A 20,871-nucleotide genomic window follows, 5' to 3' on the forward strand; every position below is an offset into this window, starting at 1 on the left:
TTTGGATTATTTCACTTATCAATTAAAAGATAATAAATAAAATATCAATGTGTTTTAAAAAATAATTAAATATGTGAATCACACAAAAAAGAATGAATTTTTTAAAAATAAATTTTATTCTTTAAAAAAAAAAAAAACGTGACGCTGACATAGCTCACAACAACAAGATTACTCGGGCTACTTTGGTACAACGTCACGTTTGCAAAATTGCACTGACAACAGATTAATTTCAAATTTCCTTAAAAAAAACAAAACAGATTATTTCAAATTTCCTTAAAAAAACAACACAGATTAATTTCAAACCAAAAAAAAAAAAAGAAAAGAAAAGAGAGGAAAAAACACGAGAAATTGGGAAAGAGGAAAGAGCTATGGTGTTCAGAACTCGGTAGGTTGAGATCCAACTGAAAATGGGTGCATCACTGTGTTTTAGTGATAGAAAATGTGTCAGATCTCTCCCAAATACCATAATCTCTCTTTGATCCAAGCTGTCTAAGTCCCAGATCTCTACTACACCGCAATAACCAAAATAGCAAATCGAAGAAGATGTATATGGCATATGGATGGCCCCAGGTGATCCCACTGGAACCAGGGCTCTGCCCCTCTTCCCAGAAGATCATCTACCTCAAGGTCAATAATCGCCTATTGCTAGTCGTCTCCCCCTCTCATATAGAGCTTTGGAGTTCTTCCCAGGTACCAAATTTCCTCTACAGAAGGATATATTATGTGTGTGTTTGTGTGTGTGTGTGTGTGTGTGTGTGGGTATTTTGTGGGTACGGGTTGTTTTTAATGTGGGCATGCTGAGTATGTTGGGTTTTAACACATTTTCCTTGTTGGTTTTGGGGTTTAGCACAAAGTAAGATTGGGGAAGTACAAGAGGGGTTCGGATTCGGTGCAACGAGAGGGGGAGAATTCGCAGGCTGTTTGGAGCCCTGATGCCAAAATAATCGCTGTTCTGGTAAGTGTTTCATTACTTACTGTCTACTTTTTTGTTTCGTTTTGTTTGTATTAATATGTTCTAATGATCTCAATTTGTCAAAACAAAAAAATGTGTTGTAAGGAGTCCAAATTGTGTCATAGAATCTACTGGCATTAAGTTCTCCTACATTGTGATGCTTCGTGGGAAGGTGTTTAGCCACTTTTTAAATGTACATACATCAAATCCTTTAAAATCAACTGTAAAGTGGTGGGCATTATGCTGGGAAATGAATTCCCCGTGTACTTGGGCAACATCTGTTACTTGTTTCAATAAGACTTTATTTTACTTGTCAAAAGAAAGTGTTGGGAAATGAATGGACAAAGTGTTTACCATGTCAAATGGAATAGGGAGTTGGGATTTGGAGTTGGCTGTCCTGCGTTGTGCTGTTTATGTGTAACCATGAGAGTTTGTGTGCACCTTTGGAGAGAGAATGAGAGAATTGAATTTTATTTATCACTTAGTTATTGGGGTCAAAAAGTCTCCATACTTTTTTTTAATAATTAAGGCAGATTTTATTCAAAGCGCAAAGGGGCACTGCTCAAGTACACTGGAAATATACAATAGGGAAGAACACCCAACTATAGGGATGAAGAAAATAACAAAATTCCCTAAACTCTAGGAACCTATGGGAGTGGAACCTGTTGTGTGCTTCCATCCATACATAAAGACAGTCAAATGTAAGGGCTGTTAATTTTATTTCCGTCTTCTCGCAATCTCCAAATGTAAGAGCATTGCATTCCCAACAAATACTAAGTCTCCTTGCTCATGAATATTGTTTAAGATTTTGTGTGACATTAGTAGTTAGAGTGTATCTGCATAAAACTTGATGCCATTTGTGAAACAGGTGTTTTAGAGTCAATCTAGTGTCCTTAGCTATAAAACAAGAAGATTCAATCTGGTGTGCAGGTGCCTGACTTGTATATTACCATATTTAACTGTTAATAGTAAAAATGGGAAGAAGTACAAATAGAAATAATATTTTAGCTTGGTTGGTTAGAGCGTGTGGCTGTTAACCACAAGGTCGGAGGTTCAAGCCCTCCTTCTAGCGCTTCCTAGCTAATGTGAGTGATTTTTTTCAATATTATAATTATATATAAAAAAATAATATTTTAGTAAACTATAAGCATTTTTTGACTGAAGTGATGATTATCTTGGCTAGAGGGATGTAACTTCATTTTCTATAGGGCTTCATGCACTTCATGTTGTGCAATTTCTTTCTTCATTCAGATCTAGCTCTAAAGTATTTTCAGATGTCGCCCTGTTGCTGATATATTCTTTATTTGCAGACATCATCTTTCTTTCTTCACATTTTTAAGGTTCAATTCACTGAGAAAAGAATACAGATTGGAGGGAAGCAACCCTCTGGCTTGTTTCTTGCCTCCATATCTCTTCTTCTGAGTGAGCAGGTGCCTTTTCCAGAAAAGGTCCTTGCAACGTAAGTACCCTTTGACTTTAATTTACAAAAAATGAATTTCTATGTCAGATATTGTTCTTAGTCTCGATAAATTGGTGAGATATCTTTGGTGTTTACATAATTCCATCTGGTCATATAAAAATTATGCATTCCTTGTGTAATAAGGGAAATCAAATAGAAATAGAATGTAGTCTTTACGAAATGGAGTATCAATTGATCCCTAATTTTGCATTACTGGCATAAAGGCCTGAATGGTAGTACCTTATGCTTGATTTATGTTTCTAGAATAACTTGACTACATTGCTTAACTTCCATCTTTCTCTCATCCAAATAGCTTGCAAAGAAAAAAGAAAGAGAAGAAAAGTGATATATAAGTTCTATAAATGAAACATGGTAAAAAAAAGAATCTACTTGCTCAAATTTTCCATTGACATGAATTTTTTTCCTACCTTTTGTTAGATAAGCATCTTGTCGCTTTACAATGGGGTTAACTTGCTGATAATATGGCTAGCTTGATTTCTAATTTTTCAGATACTCTTTGCTTGTGATATTTTTATATTGTGTTAGATATTGATATTGATGTTTAACAACATAATAGTTTTTAACCTTTATTTTAATGATGTAATCTTGTAAGCAGTTTTTCCTAGTTTTGCACTGATGTCTGGTAATATTTTTTCTTGCCAGGAGCAATATTGTGTGTGATAATAAACACATGCTAGTTGGACTTTCTAATGGATCTTTATATAGCATCTCATGGAAGGGGGAGGTAACGCTAAAGTGATAGGCATAATCAGTTTTTTAGTTGTTTGCACTTATTTTTGGAGCATTGATGCTGTATCTCCTTTTCTAGAATTGAGTGATGTTTCACTGCTAGTTGTGTTGATCTGCTTACAATTATAGTCTTCTCCTTGACAGTTTTATGGATCATTTGAACTTGATCATGACCCACATGATAGCAGTGAAGTTTCTCAACCACCACCTTCTTTGGATAATGGCCTGTCTGCTGGTGGTGCTCCAGGAGTTGTTATCTCCAACCATAATATCTCCAAGAAGTCTGCTATTATCCAATTGGAGATTAATCTTCCATTGAGGTTGCTATTGGTGTTATATTCTGATGGACAACTGGTGTTGTGTTCAGTAAGTAAGAAAGGTATAAAGCAAGCTGATTGTATTAGAGCTGAAAGAAAGTTGGGTTCTGGTGATGCTGTATGTGCTTCAGTGGCTTCAGAACAACAAATCCTTGCAGTTGGTACCAGAAGAGGGGTTGTTGAGTTATATGATCTGGCTGAATCAGCACCACTTATTCGTACTGTGTCTTTGTATGATTGGGGGTAAGCCTTGTATAATAAAATGAGTAAAGTTAGGAAATTTGTGCCATAATATAACAATTATTGGTTTTACTCATGGCGCCAGATACTGAATATCCAGCAGCTTCCATAATGTACATTTACCTCCTAATAACATTCCTTTTCAAGTTGGGTTTATATTAACTTAGACTTCCTCCTTTCTTTTCATCTTCGTGTGATGGTTTGTACTCATGCATGATGTGTTTCTTTCATCTCTATTGAGTTGCAAGAGGGTTATAAAAAGAGTTGTACAAGTCTCAAGAGTTATGCTAGGACACCAAATGTGTCCAAGGAGGGGTTGAATCCTGTAATTAGTGCATTATAGCAGCTGGAGTGGAACTGTATTAGATCAGAGAATTGTAATGTGGCGCATATATTAATCATATGAGGCTTGATTTTGTGCTAAAGTTTGTGAATTTCCAATTTTTATTGGTTTATTCAAATCGATCAACCATGGTGCTCCAGTGGATTGTATATATCTTATACTGGATGAGTCAATTTGATTTTTTTTGCTAGTATCTGCTTCATGTTGTTATTTGTTGTGAGAAGTCCAAAAGTTGACTGAGGAGGATTATTGACCTCAGCATTAGTTTGCAGTTTGAATTGAAGTCTTTCATATAAGCTTTGGTCTAGGTTGTAGTTCACGAAGAATTTTATGTCCTGGTGCTGTTAATTTGCAGATATTCAATGGATGACACTGGTTCTGTCAGTTGCATTGCATGGACACCTGATAATTCAGCTTTTGCAGTTGGGTGGAAGTTAAGAGGACTTACAGTGTGGTCTGTTTCTGGGTGCCGTTTGATGTCAACAATCCGCCAAATTGGTTTAAGTTCTGTATCTTCTCCAGTGGTAAAGAGAAACCAGGACAGTAAGTATGAACCTTTGATGGGCGGCACCTCGGTGATGCAGTGGGATGAATATGGATATAGGCTTTATGCTATCGAGGAAGGATCCTCTGAGAGAATTCTTGCATTTTCTTTTGGTAAATGTTGCCTAAACAGAGGAGTTTCTGGCACAACATATGTCCGTCAAGTGATTTATGGTGAAGATCGTTTGCTTGTTGTGCAGTCTGAAGATACTGACGAACTTAAAATACTCCATCTTAACCTTCCAGTTATGTTTTGACTTGCAAACTTGAAAAGAAAATTTCTCATTGGTATTCCAGAAATATGGATTTTGCTGATTTAGATTTTCATTGGCTTAGGTTTCATACATCACCCAAAATTGGCCACTTCAACATGTGGCCGCTAGCAAGGATGGAATGTTCTTAGCAGTTGCTGGTCTCCATGGGCTAATCTTATATGATATACGGTTGAAAAAATGGCGAGTATTTGGAGACATTAGTCAGGAACAAAAGATACAATGCAAAGGTTTGTTATGGCTGGGGAAGATAGTTGTCGTCTGCAACTACATTGACTCTTCTAACACGTGAGATGATTACCTGTATTTTCTTGTTCTGTTGAGTTAATCTATTCCAAGTTTGGTTTGGTCTGTCGGATGTCATTAGTTTATAATTATCACTGTGTACTTGTTAAACTAAGGTAAGCATATTTGATTGCCAAGAGTTTCCATTGCTTTGTCAGTACGGATTCTGTTCTTTAAGTAGATGAGAAGTTTTGTCTGTTTATTTTATGCTGCAGGACATCATTATAATTAATGCTGATTTAAAATATCCTTTGCAGGTATGAATTACTTTTTTATCCGAGATATCACCTTGATCAGAGCTCACTGCTTGGTCGTAAACCGTTGGTTGCCAAACCAATGGTGATGGATGTCTATCAAGACTTCATTCTTGTCACATATCGGCCATTTGATGTCCACATATTCCATGTTAAATTATTAGGTGAAATGACACCTTCTAGTACTCCAGATTTAAAGGTAGAGGAATAATTGGAATAAATACTAATTTCTGCACTCCTGAAGTCTCAGTTTGTACTTTGAATGATAGTGCTTTAATGAAACTTTATTCTTCTTCATTTTTAAGTGATTAAATGACAAACAGCTTTCTACAGTACGGGAACTATCAATCATGACTGCAAAGAGCCATCCTGCAGCTATGCGTTTTGTCCCTGATCAGCTTCCAAGAGATGGCTTCCCAAATAATCATTTTTCTTCTTCTTCAGATTTGTTATTTAGAGAGCCTACAAGGTATGCATCCTCCTAAGTGATAGGTAGACTTTCATAAACCACTTGTGACATGCCTTTTAATGTATGTGTTCTATGCTAGATGTTTGATATTGCGGGCAAATGGGGACCTTTCAGTTCTTGATTTGGATGATGGACATGAAAGGGAGCTTACTGACTCTGTTGAATTATTTTGGGTCACTTGTGGTCAGTCAGAGGAGAAACAAAATCTAATCGAGGAAGTTTCATGGTTAGATTATGGTCACCGAGGAATGCAGGTAATTAATTGTAGAGATCTATGTTAGTGTTTATTACACTTCTCAGTTGTCATTTGCTTTATTGTTTAACTTGGTTTAAGTAATTTGTACTTGTCTGACATAGTTTCTTCTCGGAAGCTTCCTTTTACAGGTTTGGTATCCATCTCCTGGTTTTGATCCTTTCAAGCAGGAGGAATTCTTGCAGGTATGCATGTCTCTAAGACCATGTTGTGATCTTTTGGCAAAGAGTGCCAAACTGGGCAAGGGAGTTTATGTGTAACTTGTTTGTTTGTTCGTTTTGGTTTTGGTAAGTAAGCTAATTTTCAAAGTGCAAAGGGGCAAAACCCAAGTACACGTTGAAATATACAACAGGAAACATCCAACTACTAGACGTATGAAGAAAAAAAAAAAAACACAATTCTATAAAATTAAGAAAGCTAGAGGAACATGAGCTATAGTACACTTTGATCAAAACACAGAGAATTGAACATAATGGCTCGTAATTTTAATCGTTATCTTACAATCTCCTATGGTCTAAACATTTCGTTCTCGCTATACACCCATCCTCCAATCCGCTAAATTGCTATGGATCTAAGGGGACTTTGCCAACATTCCATCAAGTCCAACACCAACTGGGGCATGACCCACTTAGTCTGAAAGGTACCACATATCAATTTCCATAGGTCCTTAACCACCTTGCAATGAAGCAAAAGATGACCAATGCTTTCTGTACCCTACTTACACATATGCCAACAATTCATTGCTACGACATTTGGCTTTCTCAAGTCATCCATCATGCCAAAGGATGTTATTCTCGATGGCGCCTTATTTCTCCAAATATTCTTCCAAGGAAAAGCATGGCCATCTTAGGTGAAGAGCACATGGTAGAGCGACTTTTTCTTTTAATCAGTAAATAAGGATTTTATTAATGAGAAATAGGCATAATCCAAGTACACGGGATATATACAAGAACAATACCTAGGAATGATTAACTAGGGATACAAGGAGTTCGTGAACGTTTAGACCATTGAAGTCTATTACAATTAACCAATGGAGTAAAGTATTGAAAAAGAAAACTCTAAGCTCATCCATTGACCACTCTTGATCTTCAAAGCTTTTCTTGTTCCTCTTCCTCCAAAGACACCACCATTAGACAAATGGGGGCCATCTTCCATATTGCTGTGATTTGTGGATTACCACACAAGCCTCTCTAATTTGCTAGAAAATCAATTGCCTTCTTGGCATCACCCAAGCTAATCTCATTTTAACAATGAACTCATTCCATTAGATCATGGCAACCTCACAGTGGAGAAGTAAATGGTCCACAATCTCCCCTCTCTTTTTGCACATGCAACACCAATCCATTATGATGTGTGAAATCTCCCTAGATTATCTAAAGTGAGGATCTTCCTCGAGGAAGCCGTCATACAAAGAAAGCCAAAATAGCTAGTTTGGGCAGTAGAGTATTCTTAAGAATACTCCACTACTATTCATTATTTTATTATTACTTTTCACATACTTTTTACTACTATTCAATATTTTATTATTACTTTTTCTTTACTATTCACAGAATATCTGAGATCACCTCACTACCTAAACGCACAATTAGTATTCCAAATACTCTTCCACGGGAATGGATAGCTATTGTTCATAATGAGGCTTGTTGAATGAACGAATAGAAAACTTGCCTTTCTTCAATGTACTCCATATGATCCTATCTGCCTCTTCCCGCCCTCACTCTAGTAGAGTAGACAAGATTGCAAACTCAAGGAATGCCTCAACTTCTCAATCTTGTGTGGCTCTGAAGAAAGTGACATTCCATTGAGGAACACCGCTATACAGCTCTAGAAGATCCGCAACTGAGGTTTCTTGCTACCTGTGATTCCATCAATTCCAGGATAAGCTTCCTTGAGAGCCTTATCACGGGCATAGTATGTGGTAGAAAGACTTGACCACAAAGGTCTATCTTTTGGAAGATGAAAGGAATCCAGCATAAATGCCATCTTCACCTCCTGAAGAGTGTAAACGACTAAAGAACGAGGAGATTATCTCCACCTCCCAGTCATGTGCTGCTTTGATAACATTCCATGGGGTCTATTCTCATAGATTTGCAAAAGTTCTGCTATCGACTTCGTACAGTGGGGGATGCCAAACAATGCTGGGAGAGCTGTCTTCAAGGGCTGATCACCGCACCACATATCGTGCAAAACCCGATCTTAGAACCACCTTCACCTCAAATCTAACACAACAAAAGTGCCCCCACCCTCGCCTAATGTTTTTCCACACCCCCCACCTTGAAAGACCCACTAACCTCATTTGAATGCTAACCTCCTGGCCTTCTCACTCTTTTGTTTGTAACTTTTTCATATTTTGGATCTAGATGGAGTTAGTTCTGTTTTATGCTCTCATTCTTCTTTGATGCAAACAATATGGCTGTAGATGTTTTTACCTTTGTTTATGAAATACTAAGTTTTCTGATTATTGAGATGAGATACTAAATGAATTTAATTTACCTATTGTTTGTGTCTAATGTGCCTAGTTCATTCCTTGAAAGTCCTAATGTTACATTTGCATCTTTAAAAATAAACTTGTGGGATATAAGTTACTTCAATTTGTTATTTGGTCAACGCAGCACGAGTTGGTGCATTTGGCTTTGATGTAAATATCGATAGGTGTTTGTTTTATAGCTTCTTGTGTACTTGGGCTATCTATACGTATTGTTTTAAATTAGTTAAACTTATTGATTACTTGTAAAAAAAAAAATGTACCACAAGATGGTAAAGTAACTTGGCATTAATTTTTAGTTGGATCCGGAGCTGGAATTTGATCGTGAGGTATACCCCATGGGACTTCTACCAAATGCTGGCACTGTTGTTGGTGTTTCCCAGAGGATGTCATTTTCAGCCTGCACAGAATTTCCATGTTTCGAACCTACTCCGCAAGCTCAAACTATACTTCATTGCCTACTTCGACACTTACTTCAGGTACGACTTTTGCCTTTTTGTTAATGCTTTTAGTAGGGACCCCACTGAAACTTAAAGAACATTATTCTTCTCCCCAAACCCATCCTCCTCCCCCACTGTCTTTGTGATTCATGAGTTTTTTGCTTGTCTAATGCAACATCTTTTTTCCTTCTTATACTGACAAATTATATAACTGTAGTTAATGGTTATTGAACCCATGACCTCAGTCTCCATTCTATACTTATAGGGGAGTGGCTACCTATTAAGCTAGTGCTTAAGTGGCAATTCTTTGTAGATGCATAAATAATTTAAAAATTGACATGCATGATATGGACTTCTGGCAACCAATTAGGCTATTGGGTGGTACTTCAGATATTAGCAAGGCCAACATCTAGGCAATTGCACTTCAAAAACTTTGCGAAAATCATAGAAAATATGGGGCTCAATATCTTTGAGGATGGTTACCTGGTTGGTAGGGATTTGACTTCTTTCAGGTATTGCTATGGTCTCAGAGCTGCAGTATTGTTTTGTGAAGCTATGCATTGTTTACTAATGCTCCTGGATTGTCAACGATAAAATTATTATTGGTTGGCCCCAACCTTTTCAATAAAAGGCAAGCTCTTGCATATTGAGTAATCATGAACGTCAACCAGATTATTATTACCACACCTTGGGTTAGTTATTTAAAAAAGAAAAACTCCTATTATTCTTCTTAGTTTTCTGATTTCTAGTTTGTTTATCAGATGCTTGCTTAGCCAAATCCATTGCTTGTTCTTGTTGGAATATTAACTTGTACAGTAATATTCATGAATATCCTATTTGAATAATCATGAATTACATAGGTACTCTCAAAGTTTTCTATACTCCGTACAACCAAAGTTTTTCTCTCTGTACAACTAAAATTTTTGTACAACCAAAAACTCTGATGAGGCCTGGTGGGATTAAGTGGTGAGATCATGACTGAGCAGTGAGTTTTAGGGGTCGCAGAGTAGGATGGGGTTCAAAAGAAATCTAGCTATAGAATCAAAAGCATTTACTTTGAGGAAGGAAGGAAGCTCCTTGCTCATTACAGAAAGTAGTTGGAAGATAGTGAAGGAAGTGAGACTTGGGATGGTATAGGTGTAATGGTTTGCAAAAGTATTGGAGGAGTGTTTGAAGCGGGGACAAGGGATTTTTATACCACATCAAGGGAGGTTGCCAGGAGCTTCATTGCACAGAGGTGCTCAAATGCCAATTGCCCTTTCGTGGCATTAGTAGAATACGGTGGGGGTAGAAGGCGAAATTTTATTTTTATATTGGAAGACATGGAGAGGACGGGTTGGAGGAGGATGTCAAGTGCGTTGAGGGAGGCCATTTTGGGGGAGGGTATCGTGTTTTGTAACACGGGCGAAGTATCACAGATACCATCGAGGATGGGGAGCCAAACACAAAGTCGGTTGTACAGGTGCAGGCGACAGTGCCGGTGTAGTCCCGAGTACAATATACGTGTGGCGGGGCCCGCGGTGGTAGAACTCAACAACAAACCACGGTGAGATGCGTACAAGGTCAGGGGACAAAAATGACCCAACACACTACTGGTTCAAACTGTGTGAACTGGAAGGGTGGTGGTGGTAGGCCTGTTGTTGCTCTGGCAGGCGATGGCATGCACAATACTCTGAAGGAGATGCAATCCCAACTGACAGATCTGCAGGAGAAAGTGGCTGCTCTAATACGTTGTGTTGAGGAGGATAAGGCTATAGGCCTGGGCACTTAGGAATGATATTGGGCCTAATAAACATATGGTTGTAGGCAATAAAGCTGGGATTCAACCCGTGGGAATTAATAAGCACCCAAGGGATTTTGGCACAATCTGAAGGGCCTCGGGCAGTAGGGTCGTCAAAAGAACATGAAAGGGCAGGTGGCCCAAAGGTACGTAGGGGCCCACAATCTGGGCTTCAACCCATAGGAGAAAACAAAGGGAAGGCCACGGTGGGTATTCGGCTTGTGTGGAGAGTTAGAGGTGGGGACGTGGTTGGGCCTTCCACCGGCGGGAGGCTCTTGACCTCACCGGCAAAGATCCCCGACATACAAGGCCATATCCACGGAATTGTCGACGATGGCTCAGATGATGGACCTGATAGAGAAGGAGGTGTTGGCAGAAGAACCCAAAATTGATCTCGTGAATCTTGCTCCGGCGGATGTTTGATCCCATCCCAACTGGGATAGACAAGGCTGACATATAGTAAGGGCGAGTCTTCACTCGAGACCCAGGTGGTTTCCTCGCTGGCGAAGGTGTCGCAACATCTGGAAGTGGCCCGTATGTTGTTTACTGAAGCTGAGAATACATATGAGGTTTCAGACGGGCTTTCTCAGATGTTAGTGCCTATAACCGACCCCTTGGAGTGGGATGGTAGGTCCAACTGTGTTGAGGAAGAGATGGGGGTGCCGTTGAATTCACAGTGGACACCCAGGGATGAGATAAACATGGTTGGGGAGCCAGTATCCCCGAACTGCTTTCTGCCAGGTTAGTAAAGTGTCTCTGATTGGGTTTTACACGAGGTGAAGGAAATACAAAATTGTGTGGGCATTGAATGCGGGGGTTTTGAAGAACAATTCATGGCTTTGCTCACAGCCGTTGAAGATGGACATGTTCAGCAAAAGAAATTAGGTTCTAAAAACAGAGAGAACTACTTATAAAAAAAATAGAGGGAGCTCAAGAGATTAACTTGGTCTCTAAATTATGAGGGCAACTCAAGCAGAGAAAGAACCAAAGGGAAGGGAATAACATTGTCTTTATGAAGCCCAAAATTATTGCTTGGAATGTTCGAGGGCTCAATGAGGCAAATAAGTATCTTTGGGTGAAAAACTTGCTTCATGAATGGAAGGCGGACATTATCTTCAAGAATGTTGAAGATAATTTTTTATGGGTGTTCACTGGCATTTATGGGCCGAACTCAAATAGCAATAGAGGATTTCTATGGGAGGAACTAGCAGGAGTTCATAGTTGGTGGGACACACCATGGTGCATAGGCGGTGATTTTAATGTTATAAGGTTCTCAAGCGAACGATCAGGAGAAAGTAGGATGCGACTTGCAATGATGGAATTTTTGGAGTGTATTTTCGACTTGGGATTGGATTGTGGTGGACCGGTGGTATTCAAGAAGGGTGTCGGTATTTTAAATTCAAAAATATGTGGCTGAAAACTGAAGGCTTTGTGGACAGGGTTAGACAATGGTGGTCCTTATATTGGATTCATGGCACTCCTAGTTTCATGTTGGCAAGTAAATTGAAAGCCCTGAAACAAGATTTAAAGTTTTGGAATACTCAGTCCTTTGGTGATATGGGTGACCGGAAGAAGTCCATGTTGGGATAGATACAAGAATTAGAAAGGATACACGACAACAGGGTCCTTTCCTTGGAAGAGTTATCTTAGAAGGCAAAATTAGTGTTAGAATTAGAGAGGGTTATGTTATTGGAGGAGATCTCTTGGCGCCAAAAATCCAAAGCATTGTGGTTGAAAGAAGGCGATCGAAGTACAAAGTTCTTCCATAGAGTGGCCAACTCTCATAGGAGAACTAATACCATTGAAATGATGAATATAGACGGCATGGTTTGTACAGAGACTCCTGTGATTCGAGAGCATGTAGCTGATTTTTTTGAACACTTAACTGAATAGGTGGGATGGCGGCCAAAGTTCGATGGACTAGCCTTTGAGTCCATTGAGCCACAGAGTGTTTTGTGGTTGGAAAGACCCTTTGAGGAGGTGGAGGTTCATGGTGTGGTGAGGAAAATGGTTAAAGATAAAGCACCTGGTCCTGATGGTTTCTTTATGGGATTCTTCCAAACACGTTGGGATGTGGTGAACGAGGATTTGATGAAGGTGTTTCAAGAAGTTTTTTTGGTTGGAAAATCTGAAAAAAGCCTAAATGCCACTTTTATTGCACTTATCCCTAAGAAGTTTGGGGCAACAGAAGTGAAATATTATCAACTCATTAGCCTTGTAAATGGGGTGTATAAGATCATATTCAAGGTCCATCGTCTGGGGGAGGTGTTGCAAAAGATCATTTCGAAACCCCAAAACGCTTTTGTAAGGGGTAGGCAAATTCTGAACACAGTTCTCATTGCCAATGAATGCCTCAATAGTAGATTAAAATCCAACAATAAGGGGATCTTATGTAAATTCGATATGGAGAAAGGTTATGATCATGTGAATTGAGATTTCTTAATTTACTTGCTTGGGAGATGTGGTTTTGAGGAGAGATGGTGTTCGTGGATCAGATGGTGCATCTCAATGGTAAAATTTCCAGTGTTAGTAAATGGCAGTCCAGTTGGATTCTTCAACAGCTCGAGATGCCTAAGACAAGGGGATCCTTTGTCTCCACTTTTATTTGTCATAGTTATGGAGGCACTTAGCAAAATGATCTCGGCCTTGTTTAACAGTGCTTTTGTGACTGGTTTCTTGGTTGGTGACCCCAATTGGGGTACTATTAACATTTCTCACTTATTGTTTGTAGATGATACATTGATTTTTTGTGAGACAGAACAAAACCAAATGCGGGCATTGAGGGCTCTCTTACTTTGTTTTGAAGTGACGTTTGGTCTGAAAGTGAACTTCGACAAATCAGAGTTGGTGCCAGTTGATAATGTTTGCAACATCCGACAGTTGGCTAACATTCTTGGATGTAAGATTTCTTCTCTTCCCAGGAATTACCTTGGTCTTTCGTTGGGGCCAACATCACGGCTAAATTGATTTGGGATACAGTGATTGAGAAGATTGAACATAGATTAGTTGGTTGGAAGAGATTGTACTTGTCAAAAGGTTGCCAGATCACCGTAATCAAAAGCACTCTATCTTATTTACCAACGCATTTCTTATCTCTATTCCCCATTCTAGCAAGTATGGTGACTCGGATTGAAAAATTGCATTGTGATTTCCTTTGGAATGGTATGGGGGATGAATTCAAATTCCACCTGGTTAAGTGGTATAAGTTATGCTCTCCAATTTCTTCAGTGGGTTGAGAATTAGAAATATGAGGATCTTTAATAGAGCTTTACTTGAGAAATGGTTGTGGAGATACACTATGGACCGGAAACTCTATGGAAGTTGGTGATTGACCTTAACTATGGAGTTTTTTTTTTTTTTGGAGGGGGGGGGGGGGGGGGGGGGGGGGAGGGTGTTGGAGCACTAGAGAGGTGAGTGAGGCTTATGGAGGGGGAGTTTGGAAGCATATTAGACGAGGGTGGGGGGTTTTTACTCGTCATAACTTATGTTGGGAGATGGTTCTAAAATTAAATTTTGGAGTGATGTGGTGATAATGCCCTTAAGGATTAATTTCCTTCAGTTTTTAGGATTACTTATGAAAAAGAAGCTTTAGTGGCTGATGTTATGGTGATTTCTGGGGATCAAGTCCAATGGAATGTGAACTTTAGTAGGGCTGCCCAAGATTGGGAAATTGGTAGCTTAGAGGATTTTTTTCGTCTTCCTCCATGAAACCAAACATTCGAGGAGTTGACAGGTTGTGGTTGTTACCAACAGGTAAAGGCATATTCTCGGTTCACTTTTTCTATAAGTCTCTCACACAATTGCAAGACAATCAATTCCCATGGAAGAAGATTTGGCGAAATAGGGCGCCTCCTAAAGCGACATTTTTTGTTTGGTTAGCTTTTTTGGGTAAGATTTTGACAATGGACAACTTACAAAAACGGGGGGTGATTGTAGTAGACTGTTGCTGTATGTGCAAGAAAAGTGGTGAGACTATGGATCATCTTCTACTGCATTGCGAGGTTGCTAGAGTGCTATGGGATAATGTGTTCTGCAGGTTAGAGCTAGCTTGGGTCATGCCCGCCACAGTGGTTGAGTTCTTGGCCAGTTGGACAAATCGAGGAGGAGCTCCACAAATCACAGCTGTGTTGAAAATGATGCCTATTTGCATCTTGTGGTGCCTATGGTAGGAGCGAAATGACCGGACATTTGAAGACAGAATGCTCTATGGAGGAACTTAGATAACTTTTTGTTAGAACATTATTTTTATGGGCCATAGCTGTAGATTTTAATGGCCTTGGCCTTCATGACTTTCTTGTTTTTTTTTTCTTCTTCCTAGATAGGCATTAACTCGTGTATACCATCTTGTGTACTTGGGCTAAGCCTATTATTATTAATACAATCGTTTACTTATAAAAAAAAAATTATAATCATGAATTGATTCGTCCATGAACAAGTGATTGCAAAGACTGGTTATGTATTTGTCACTGTTTTTCACCATGGTTATATTTGGAGATAGATGGCAACTAATTGACAGACACAGTGAGTAATTATTTATTTTTTGGTTGCTTTACTCGTAACAAACTTAACAATTTCCATTTTTAATGCAATAACTGGTCATGATGTTTGTTCAACGAAGCAGGTACAACTTTATCAGGTTAAGCCAAACTCGAAAGGTGTAACACTTATTATTTTGGATTTTGATTACTCCATGATGAGGTTTAAAGTGCTTTCACCCTAAAGGAACTTTATGAAATTTATTTTTGGAGGGCTAGCGGAGAGATCACTCAAGCACTAACTCAACAATGAGCTTCGCGAATAATAAAAACTCTTATTCTCCTTATTATTGGCTTATGATACCTATTGTTGAACAGTTCTCAACATCAAGCTGATGAAGTGGAGCTTCAGCTAGAATTTTGAAACCTAAAAATGATTCCATCAATGTATAATGTGATTGTACTTAATTTGGAAATTATGCTGGTTTACAAACCTATTTTGGTCCAAAAGTATACTTTAAAAGATAACATCTCCCTACTATAAAACACGTGCTTTCTTGGGTTTGTCAAAAGGTGCCTCTCTAGTCCCTGGCTTGATTTTGTAGGCTTCATCCAATATCCCAAGTGGTGCCTGAAGTTTGTGTGATTTAGTAACAATGTTCTTTCGTATGTTTAAGATATTTTTTACACTTTTAGTTCAGTTTGTGTGTCTGTCTGCAGAGAGATAAAAGGGAGGAGGCTTTACGGTTGGCGCAACTGTCAGCAGAAAAGCCTCATTTTTCACATTGTCTGGAGTGGCTTCTTTTCACAGTATTTGATGCTGAAATAACCAGGTATACTAAGGGAAGGAAGTTAATCTGATTTTGAGCCTTGGTACTTCTCTACTGTATGGAGTTGTAGAAAGTCAGTCTCCAAGCTAGGTTCTTGTGGACTGTATATGAATGTGATGCGCTGCTCACTTTGTGGCCTTAGTGAAAGTGACTACTAGTGCTCTAGGGAGCAGTAGGTTACTCAATGTGGTAGGCTTCTCCCTACTGATAAATCACCCTACCTTAAAGAAGGTAGAACTTGATAATGGGTCTTGAACCATTATGCCGACATGCCAGTTGGAACCATAATCAAGTTTTCTGTTTTTTGACATTGGCTAATGAATTCATCCTTAAATGATTTTACTTTTAGCATAATTTTATTTTTTGGGGAAATTACTATCTTATAATTTCAACATATTGCTTACTATGTCAATTGCACTGCAGGCGAAATGTAAACAAGAGCCACATCTCAGTCCCTAAATATGCTAACTCTCTTCTGGAGAAGACCTGTGATTTGATTAGAAATTTCCCGGAGTATTTTGATGTGGTTGTAAGTGTTGCAAGAAAAACTGATGGTCGACATTGGGCAGATTTGTTCTCTGCTGCTGGAAGATCAACAGAGTTCGGTGTTCCCCTTTTAGTTTTTTCTAGTGATTTTTTTTAATATGTTTACTGCATGCTTGAAGTGTATTAGAATATTATATATACCAGAGGTTTTGCACTTTGCACCCCAAAGTGCATCCACAAACAATCAAAACTGGCACATTACATCCATAAACTATCGAATTTGACACTTTGCACCCTCCCTTAAAATCCAACGGTCAAGATTTTGTTACATAACCTATTTTTCTTTTATCTTTACAGTTAGAATTAAACGAGGGTGTAAAGTGTCAGTTTTTGGTAGTTTAGTGGTGTAAATTGTCTGTTTTGGTAGTTCGAGGGTTCAGTGTGTTAGTTTTGGTAGTTTGAAGTGCAAAGCTTTGATAATTTGAGGGTGCAAAATGTGTTTTTCCCATTTACTTGTCAAAATGCAGTTTTGAAGTCTTTCAGATCTCCTGCATATAGACTTGGTTAGCCAGTTCCCAGACTCAGCTTGATTAGTCCATAGTTTCTGCCTCATCAAGAAAAAGTTTTTACCTAGACATATCTTCCAAATTCCCCAACGTTTGTTGTCCATAAGATGCCTCAATTTGCTGCTCATATTTAAACTGATTTTTCCTCTTATACTAGCAAGTGTTAAATTTTACTCTTATTTACACATCTCCATTCTTGAAAACATTACTGGTGTCATTTAAGCTATAAGCTCCATTTGCTCAACCAAGAATGTAAGCACTCCCATTGTTTTTCCCATTGTTTAGGTTGTTTGAGGAATGCCTCCAGCGAAGATGGTACCGAACTGCTGCTTGCTATATACTTGTAAGAAACACAATGTTTCTTAAATAACTGATAAGCTTCTGGGTATTGAAAATTATCATGGTTTTGGTTCTTTTTCCTCTAATTTTTTCCATTACCTGTTTTTCTTTAGTACTGCTTGAGGTTAACTGTGAAATGGTTAAGGTTAACTGTAAAAATGAGGCCATCCATCTTTCTTCTGATTAGAGAATGGTAAGCAGTTGAGCCCCACAATTTATATCTCCAATAGATGAGCACATTTTCTCTCTACAAACTACCACAACATTGTTGTTTACTGAGCTTGACTCGGTACAATTTGGAAATTAATTTGAAATTTTAGTATCAGTTACACCCTCCCCCATGGGTCAAAACACCATATGAGTTCAACGGAATTATACAAAAAGACCAAATTACCCTTCATTCCATTAAAGGGCTTAGTTTTAATATTGAGGGTATTTTTATCCTTTTATGCATATTTTCATTGAAGTCAATGGTGAATTTTAACAGACAGCGTAACTGATGCTGAAATTTCAAGTTAGGGTCTGAGTTGCACTAATTCAAGGTTTAGGGGATAAGTGACAACTGACAATGGGGTGGTAGTTCGTAAAGGGAAAGTGTAATTAACTTTACTTTAATGTAAGAGGTATTTTAAAACCTCTTCTGCTGTGGTTAGAAGGCTATGCATGAGATGTAAAAATATAAGTTCCCAATGTAATGAATTGCATAATCTGGTCAGAGGAACTATAAAAGTATCTTGTGCCCGGTGTACTTTCATGAGGCTTTTGGCTTTTTTGAAATTATCTTACTTACAAAAAGAATCTGGTGAGTGGATCTACTAAATGTATATCTGAAAGTTTCCACCTATCACTGTCATTTTATCAATTTATTTTGTCTTGAACATTGCAGGTAATTGCTAAACTTGAAGGCGCTGCTGTTAGTCAGTACTGTGCTTTACGCTTATTACAGGTAGAGACTAGTATCTGGTTACAATTTTATTTCAGTTTTATTTTCAACCTTTGTTTTCCTCTTTTATTCATTCTCTTTCTTTAAGATTTATTTTTGACAATGATTGTTAAACCTTCTGCAGGCGACACTTGATGAATCATTATATGAACTTGCTGGGGAGCTGGTATGAGCAAGACATGATCATATGCTTCTATGATCGATGTATTTTAAACAGGGTATAGTAACTTTTTAATTACGTTTTTAGGTGAGGTTCTTGTTGAGATCTGGAAGGGAATATGAACAGGCATCTACAGATTCAGACAAATTATCTCCTAGATTTTTGGGCTATTTTCTATTCCGTACCAGTTTCCCGAGGCAGTCCTTGGAGAAAAGGTGGTTATAAATTGTTTGATATAATTTTCTATAATTCTCAGTAGGCAGCTTTGACATTCCAAATTTTACTAACTACACTTCTCTTTCTGCCCCTGTTGGAGCAGCAATTCAATCAAGGAGCAGAGTGCTCATGTTGCTTCTGTTAAAAATATTCTAGAAAACCATGCTAGTTATTTAATGTCGGGAAAAGAACTTTCCAAGCTTGTGGCATTTGTAAAAGGCACTCAGTTTGATTTAGTGGTAAGAAAGGCTTCTGTTTTTCTTTGTGCTTGATTACGTTCTAATGAGATGTGATATTATGTTTTCTGATGACAATATATTGCAGGAATATCTTCAAAGAGAAAGACATGGATGTGCTCGCTTGGAGAACTTTGCTTCAGGGCTTGAACTTATCGGGCAAAAGGCATTACTATCTGAAAACACTCTAAATCTATTTATCTCTATTGTTAAAAACTTCAAAGTCGTATAGTCACAGCTTAGTTTCCTACATGAGGAAAACACCGATCATAGTGTACAGGTCTTAACTATAGAGGAAATGATTCGGAGACTTGAATATTTATGGGGATTTAAGCATAAAGCATGAAAAACAGATAAAGCATTTACTTCCAGAATATTACCTTTTTTTCATCACACAAATTTCCTCTCTCTTCCCTCACTGAATTATTTCGTGTGCCCAGCTTCAAATGGATACGCTGCAGAGCAGGCTGGATGCAGAATTCCTTTTGGCTCATATGTGCTCTGTTAAGTTTAAGGAGTGGATAGTTGTACTGGCTACACTTCTAAGACGATCTGAGGTACAGTTGGATTCCTTTATACAAACCTTGGTATCTAATAAATATATGCATCTGCATTATTTGCGTAACATGTACTGGGATCAGTTTAGCCTTCATGAACTAGGAAGAACTCACAAAATAACTTTTTTCTGTGGGGCGGTAGTTTCTATGATAAGAACTTCCAATCTGGAACAGCAAGTATAACTTTGTGTTCACCCTGGAAGGGGAATTATTTGTGGAAATTTCGTAGTCTGACAGTTTTCTTTAGGGAAAAATGTATATAAATACAGTCAACTGAGTTTTTGTAATATATTGCGAGATTGTTTCTTGTCAACCTAGCATTGTGCCAGTGGAAAGGTCTTTGACTGTTGCATGTGCGGTAGTTTCTTGTCAACCTAGCATTGTACCGGCAGAAGGGTCTTTGACCTGTTGCATGTGCAGAAGGCCATTGATGCATTCTGCAGCATCTACACACATGCATGAGAGAGCAGCATATAGGTGTCATGGGGATATCCTGTTTGAGAGAGTGAAGTAGAAAGGGGTACTTAGATCTCATATCAGGTTGGTCTTATGCCAAATCTGGAACCTTTATCAACCTATGTTCATTGTAAATTTGCGCAGGTTCTTTTTGATATTTTCCGGCATGATATGCGGTTATGGAAAGCATATGGCATTACCCTGCAGGTATTTGTGCCTCAAAGCTTTCACGATTTTAAAAATAATCATGCCATTGATCATTTGTGCATTTATATCTCCTCATTGTCCTTTGTTGATCAATGATTGTTAGTCCCATCTGGCATTTGCTGAATACCACGATCTACTTGAAGAGTTGGATGAGAAACTTTCAGCAGTTGTGAATTTGGAAGAGAAATGAGGGCAGATTTGGATTTCCAATCTAAGCTCTGACCACATATATGTTGCCAAATGAAGTATTCCGACGGTCAAATCCAGTACACATGACCACGCATGCATCAGTAAATGGAGCAGACAATGAGCACAGGGAAACACAAAAAAATGATGGTGACCGTTTGGTAAATAATCAATTCAATAAAAATGATGGTATTGATGGTCTCATTGGGATTACAGAATTGTTCATTCTTGTAGAATAGGAGGAAACAAACATGTGGAGACCTATGGGCAGTTCATTTCTAATTTTTTGATTGTTTTTTTTTTTAATTATTTCACACTTATAATCTCTATACATATAAATGGCTTGTTCTTCTATATCTGATTTGTGTATAG

The 20,871-nt window shown here is 38.3% G+C and overlaps 1 protein-coding gene across 2 annotated transcripts; it reads left to right on the plus strand.

Annotated features, from left to right (window-relative positions):
- The first annotated feature begins 280 nt into the window (after positions 1-280).
- On the plus strand, positions 281-20,854 carry LOC121253988 (guanine nucleotide exchange factor subunit RIC1-like). Of its 2 annotated transcripts, XM_041153979.1 has the most exons (23): positions 283-690; positions 848-955; positions 2,263-2,411; positions 3,075-3,156; positions 3,306-3,721; positions 4,417-4,849; positions 4,941-5,164; positions 5,419-5,614; positions 5,739-5,884; positions 5,964-6,138; positions 6,269-6,322; positions 8,922-9,101; positions 16,038-16,150; positions 16,571-16,747; positions 17,485-17,542; positions 18,425-18,484; positions 18,606-18,647; positions 18,729-18,856; positions 18,961-19,096; positions 19,182-19,259; positions 19,534-19,650; positions 20,251-20,313; positions 20,417-20,854. In XM_041153979.1, the coding sequence occupies exons 1-23, from the start codon at positions 544-546 to the stop codon at positions 20,501-20,503; spliced, it is 3,369 nt and encodes a 1,122-aa protein (XP_041009913.1). In that variant the 5' UTR covers positions 283-543; the 3' UTR covers positions 20,504-20,854. The 2 variants fall into 2 exon arrangements, with proteins under 2 accessions (XP_041009980.1, XP_041009913.1); XM_041154046.1 differs by lacking the exons at positions 18,425-18,484; positions 18,606-18,647; positions 18,729-18,856; ... (3 more) ...; positions 20,251-20,313; positions 20,417-20,854 and adding an exon at positions 17,652-18,418 and having other exon boundaries at positions 281-690.
- The last annotated feature ends 17 nt before the right edge of the window (positions 20,855-20,871 follow it).

The sequence above is a fragment of the Juglans microcarpa x Juglans regia genome, chromosome 1D (assembly GCF_004785595.1).
Source record: "Juglans microcarpa x Juglans regia isolate MS1-56 chromosome 1D, Jm3101_v1.0, whole genome shotgun sequence".
Classification (NCBI taxonomy): Eukaryota; Viridiplantae; Streptophyta; class Magnoliopsida; order Fagales; family Juglandaceae; genus Juglans; species Juglans microcarpa x Juglans regia.